This window comes from Dermacentor albipictus, chromosome 8 (assembly GCF_038994185.2).
Source record: "Dermacentor albipictus isolate Rhodes 1998 colony chromosome 8, USDA_Dalb.pri_finalv2, whole genome shotgun sequence".
Taxonomy (NCBI): domain Eukaryota; kingdom Metazoa; phylum Arthropoda; class Arachnida; order Ixodida; family Ixodidae; genus Dermacentor; species Dermacentor albipictus.
The window spans coordinates 123,787,440-123,792,905 of record NC_091828.1 but is presented as its reverse complement, the minus strand read 5'-3'; the positions used below and the strand labels follow the sequence as shown (position 1 = coordinate 123,792,905).

At 45.4% G+C, this 5,466-nt stretch overlaps 1 protein-coding gene across 3 annotated transcripts; it reads left to right on the top strand.

The window, feature by feature from the left end:
* Positions 1-725: 725 nt before the first annotated feature.
* On the top strand, positions 726-2,498 carry LOC139048589 (uncharacterized). 3 transcript variants are annotated; one of them, XR_011507784.1, is made up of 2 exons: positions 726-828; positions 2,093-2,228. XR_011507784.1 is itself a non-coding variant. In XM_070523008.1 (2 exons), exons 1-2 carry the CDS (start codon positions 976-978, stop codon positions 2,450-2,452), a joined length of 366 nt encoding a protein of 121 aa, XP_070379109.1. In that variant the 5' UTR covers positions 749-975; the 3' UTR covers positions 2,453-2,498. The 3 variants fall into 3 exon arrangements, 1 of the variants encoding a protein (XP_070379109.1); XR_011507783.1 differs by having other exon boundaries at positions 749-912; positions 2,093-2,498; XM_070523008.1 differs by having other exon boundaries at positions 749-981; positions 2,093-2,498.
* Positions 2,499-5,466: the final 2,968 nt, after the last annotated feature.

Genomic DNA, 5,466 nt, shown 5'->3' with positions numbered 1-5,466 from the left:
AGTCATTTGTTCGGCATTGCCTTTACTTAATTATCTTTTCCAATTAGGTTGGTACAAGATGCGTTCTGAAAGCTTGAGTGCCGCGTACCATTTAAATGCAAGAAGATTTTAGTCGTACACTTTACAGGTAAATTCTGCCCGCTCTTTCCTAGACAGTCCACGAATGGTCCTTTTACGAACTGCAGTACAGGTCCTTGTACATTTACTTTATTTACAGCGTTCGCCACTAGTATCGAATTTGTTCATGGCAGGACACTGCTTTTCTTAGAGTACTAGACCGTTCATTCCAATGCATGGAATTATTTTTCCATTACACTAGCAAGCTCTTCTGTTGGCAGGTGCCGACTATTGCAACCCATTGTGTTGGCCACACGGCAAATGCGACGCACTACTGTCTTCGACAACTGGCAGCGCGCAATTGTATCACGTCCGATGCTCGCGCCATCTGTACACAGGCAGAAGAAGGAGAAGAAAAAAAAAAGAATTGCATGAGATCTCACGCACCAGTGGAAATCGGTGTTCTGAGAAGTTCTCATGTACGCACGCAAATGTTAGTGTTCGACCTACGTTTAGGCCCATATAGCTTGATTACATGCGGTTTTTTGCTTTGTTTTTTTTTCTGCTGTGCAGCGTACTGCAGGCGTACAGAGACGCACAAACGCATGCTCGCTTCGTACGTGATTGCGGCCACGTGGTTATCTTGCTCTGCACTCCTGCCGCCTGGCTTTCGTTTTCGAAGCCGGACACTTTCACGTTTTGCAGTACCTTTTTGCTCTGCAACGAAGAAACCCTTGCCCCGCGAGTGGTTCCTTTGGTGCCTAGAACACGGCAAGTTGTTTGTCGACGGCTTCTGCTGCTGCTTGAACATCGGCAAATGGAAACTGCGGAGGGGAGCTGGGCCTTTGGCGCCAGGTGAAAGCGTATAGGTTTCCTAGAATAATTACCGGAGGCAGCTCTAGCGCTGCGATCACGGGAATGATGGTACAGTTGATTTGTCTGATCTTCGTGCTTGTGCATTCAGACGTTCTTGCGACTTCGTTTATGACGCATTATCTGCCGTCGTTGCGCTAAATTTCAGAGCAATCAACACATTTATAAGTGCAGAGGACACAGAAATGCAGCGAACATACACAATTAGTACGGATTGGAGTGGTTTAGCCTGTCCAGGTGGCGAAATCGAAACGCGCCGAGCGTCTCAACACACTGACTTGTTTGCGAGGAACTTCTAAGGGCGTTCTACGGCTCTTGTCGCTGAACGCTTCCGTGGCGTAAGGGTGTCCAGTACCAGGCTTCTGCGGAATTTTATTATTGTTTCTTTGGTTTTTTGATTGCACAGTACTTCGTTAAAAAGTACCAGTTTACAACGTCGCGAAGCCGCTTGAAGCCAGAACGACGAAGTTTAGGCCAATCCACGTACTTCCTGTATAATTACCACGCTCACCAAGCCGCCCTGATTGTAGCTCCTGTAGACACTAGCGCCAAAGTTCCCTATAGTAATATTTATATGAATCTCTATGGTTGAAAGCGCCACCTGCATCCGCTGCACCATCTATCAGCGAGCCCGTGAAGTGATCACGGGCTCGCTGATAGATGGTGCAGGCCATGGCGGAATGGTGATAGATGGTGAAGGCCATGGCGGAATATGGCACCTGCATCGCTCGTGCGAGACAGGCCACAGGCGCACGGCGCAAGAAAGGGAGAGGAGGCAATTTTGTGCGCTCACATGTTGCAATTTCTGAACCAGTATATAATTTTTGTGCCCACAGAACGGTGGTAGTCTGCGATGATTGCTCTGCATGCATATTTCTGCATTTGAAATATTATGGTGTTGCTCAGAATGCTTCGGTCACGTTGCTGTGACTTCTTTTCGACTGTTTCCAAGATCACCTCAGTTAGAAAATAAGTATCAGTGATGCAGATACTACATTGGCTGTTTGTAAGAGAGCTATTTTCCGTTCCCTTATTTTTAGGAAACGTGCGCTTCCACTTGCGCGCACACTGTCAGGCGCTTCAGAAATTGCTACCATTTCAGGCTTATCGTAAGTTTTTTCTTTTTTAAACACGACGTATTATCTGTTTTATTTTCATGCAGCAAGCGACCAGAAGGAATGCCTCCGCGGTGTCGGCCGCTGCACAGTTCGTGCTAGGCGAACAAGATGACTTGGAAGGCGCGAATGCCATCGAGCTGATGCACGACCACCCATGCCTCCTCGAAATGGTGATGGAAGGTGCTGACGTCACAAAGACCGGAGCCAAGCAAATGATCAGCAATGCCCTCGTGCGAGTCCACCGCTGCAGCCTTGACGAGTTCATGAGAGTCGCAGGCGTCGTCAAGGAGCGGGTGGAGTGCCTTCGTCATCCCGACGCCAGGCATCAGCTCACCGACATTGGCTACGACTGCTGGCTGCACATTCGCAGTTTCCTGAAGATAGGGGACGTTCTCAACATTTAGCCTGTATCGGTCAATGAAACCGACTTATGGGATATTGAATGCGATTAGAATAGCGTAAATAAAATACCCTGTATTCTTCTGAGTAGATATTTGTTCATTCTGAGTACGAGTGGCCCCCAAGGAATAAAATAAATGGTTTGTGAATGAGTCTGTGTGATTCCCGTTTGTCATTCCACTCCTTCATTTGGCTTCATGATGTACAGCCAAGTGGTGGAGGAAATATATTTTCTATGTGGACTGCGTTAACACACGGACACATTGCGCAAACAGGTCATCGTCTGCTCTGTTTGAACTAACGGACAATTGACACGAGAAAGAGCGGCAGGAGGAGATGGAATAACAGTCGATTCATAATCAAAGCTGGAGGAGACATAATGCTTGAAAAACTGACGGCTCTTTATACGAAGTGTCTACAACTGCAAGGGTTCCAGATATCTGGAAGAATGCAGACATTATACTAATCCGCAAAAAAGGAGACGGTAACGAACTGAAAAATTACAGGCCCATTAGCTTGCTCCCAGAATTATATCATACATCTCCTAAAATATCCCAGCATTATATAAATTATCTTGCTAAAATAATCTGCAATAGAATAAGGGCAACATTGGACTTTAGTCAACCATGGGAACAGGCTGGCTTCAAGAAGGGATACACTATAATGGATCACATCCATGTCATCAATCAGGTTATCGAGAAATCCGCAAAGTACAATAATAAGTGACGGCAAAACATTGTCAACACATGATCCTCAGAGCAAGATGCAACTCCGACATGAAACATGATTTTTCATTTGTCTTGATTTTGTGACAAAGAAGTAACATGACCGAATATGGATAGAAGTGGGCGGCCCCAGTCGCGCAATGTTGCAACTGTGCATGGTTCTATAACTCCTGCCAAGCAAATTTGAAAATGTAGGACGCATACCTGACCCGCAAAGCGCTTCATGTGGTCGTGCGTACGGGCACCTTGTAGCTGCTATTACAGAACTTACCGAACATCTGCACCGCATGGCGTACAAAAACTGCCTGCAATTTGTAGTTGCAGCCAAGTAAGATCTCCGTGTTTCCACCTTTGCCGTCAGGCAATTATAACTCAATCATTTGGCACGCAAAGTAGAATGCACCAAGAGAGAGAGAGAGAAACGAAGAGGGAAAGGTAGAGAGGCTAACCAAGGACGGGCCCGGTTGGCTACCCCACGCTTTGAGAGGGGAAAAAGGAACAGAACAGATAAGGAGAGCAGGCAATAATAATAGTCATTCTTCTACGTTTCTTGAAGAGCACTGGATTGTATGAACGCTTATGATGGAGAAGAATGCACCACGAATTCCCACAAGCTTTCCAACCTTAAGCATGAATTCAAAAGAGTCATCAATTAGCTTGATGCATGGCGCAGTTACGATCAGTCTCGGGTTTTACCTATGCTATATACAAGGCTTGAGAAAAAAGTACGCTATCATCAAATGTACAAAACAACAAATCTCAGTCAGTGAGTATCCCCGTCCCTTTACACATATTCAAGTGCACTTTGGAGCGTTTCCTCACCCGAGTGTTTAATAGGTCTTAATGACGACTTATACAAGCACCATTGGAACCTGTGACTGCTTTTCACCCTTTTTGCACTACCGCATAACGGCTTCAGCTTGTCTCGCAAGCACAGACAGCGCTCGCGGAGGCCACCAGCGTTCGCAATTAAACCTTTGTTACTGTCATGGACGAACGAAATAAACATGGAGACAATGTGACATCACGCCATCAGCTTTCGAAAGCGGACTCTCCATGGAGTCCTTCCTTTCGCTCTCTCCCTCGCGCTATCGGCTCAGCGTATATCGGGCTGCTAGTTTTACCATGTAAGAAAGCCCACGGTAAGCTAACTTATTTTTGTTAATTTACATACGTACCAAAGGCGTTGGCGCCAAGTATAAATAGGATGTTATATCAACGCGGTCAAGGTTATGGCTGCGGGAACCTGGAAGAGTTTCTTAATGCTGGCATAGAAGGCTAAAGCGAATGCACAACGTTTGGACTAAATAGCAACGACCTAAACATGTTATTATAAAATGAAGTTCCATTAACCTTTAAATTGAAGTAACACTGCTTTGAATTGGATTTATTGCAAAATTATTGCGCAGATGGATATTCTTGCTTATGCGCGGGGTGCTCTGGACAACGTCTATTCTTCCGTGTATGTTGGTTGTCTGCACCGGAGATGCTATGGCCATTTTATTCCACACGTAGGGTGTCTGGTTGTTTTCAGCGGCAACTTTCTTTCAGTGATCAGTTCTGATAACGGCTCATTGCACAAGGCTGTAAAATAATTTACAACCTTAAAAGTGAAAACGGGTGTAAATTTGTCTATAACGCACACATTTAGGGTGTGAGTTATATAACTGATACCCTGAGGGCGTGAGTTATAAATACATTTACACCTTTTTTTCACTTTTAGAGGGTGTAAATTACTTTACAGTGAAGGCTGTGATTCAGAACGATAAACAATCTTCTTGCTATGTGGCGTACATATTATAAGCTTTTGGTTTCCCTTCTGGCCATCCCAACTCAAAATATGTACGGTTGAATAACTGCACACTTGAGCACGCTAGCCGAAGCGCATCGTAAGCGAACAATGTTGTGCAGTTTCGCATGGTAATTTCTGTATCACCTTATCACTGCCGTGAAGTGACAGCTTATTGTCATGTCACGAGGATATGCCTGGAAGCTTAGGTCACGGCTGAAGAATGCGAAACGTGGAGAATTAATGGTAAGTGTAACTATACGCTGTGAAATGTTTGTGCGTCAGCCAGGATGACGTGATTTCTACTGGCAACTATAATTGGATGCCGTGAAAAGCCGTGGCGGCATCGCAGTGGTTGTGCCAACGCGCTGCTCAAGCCTAGGTATCTGAGTTAAGCCCGCTTGCGAAGGGCGCTTTTAGATAAGGGTGAGATGCGGAGATGCTTCTATAGGTTTCATGTTTCCAGTTTTGAAGGTTTTTGGCCTTTCAGGAAAGAAATGTTCTG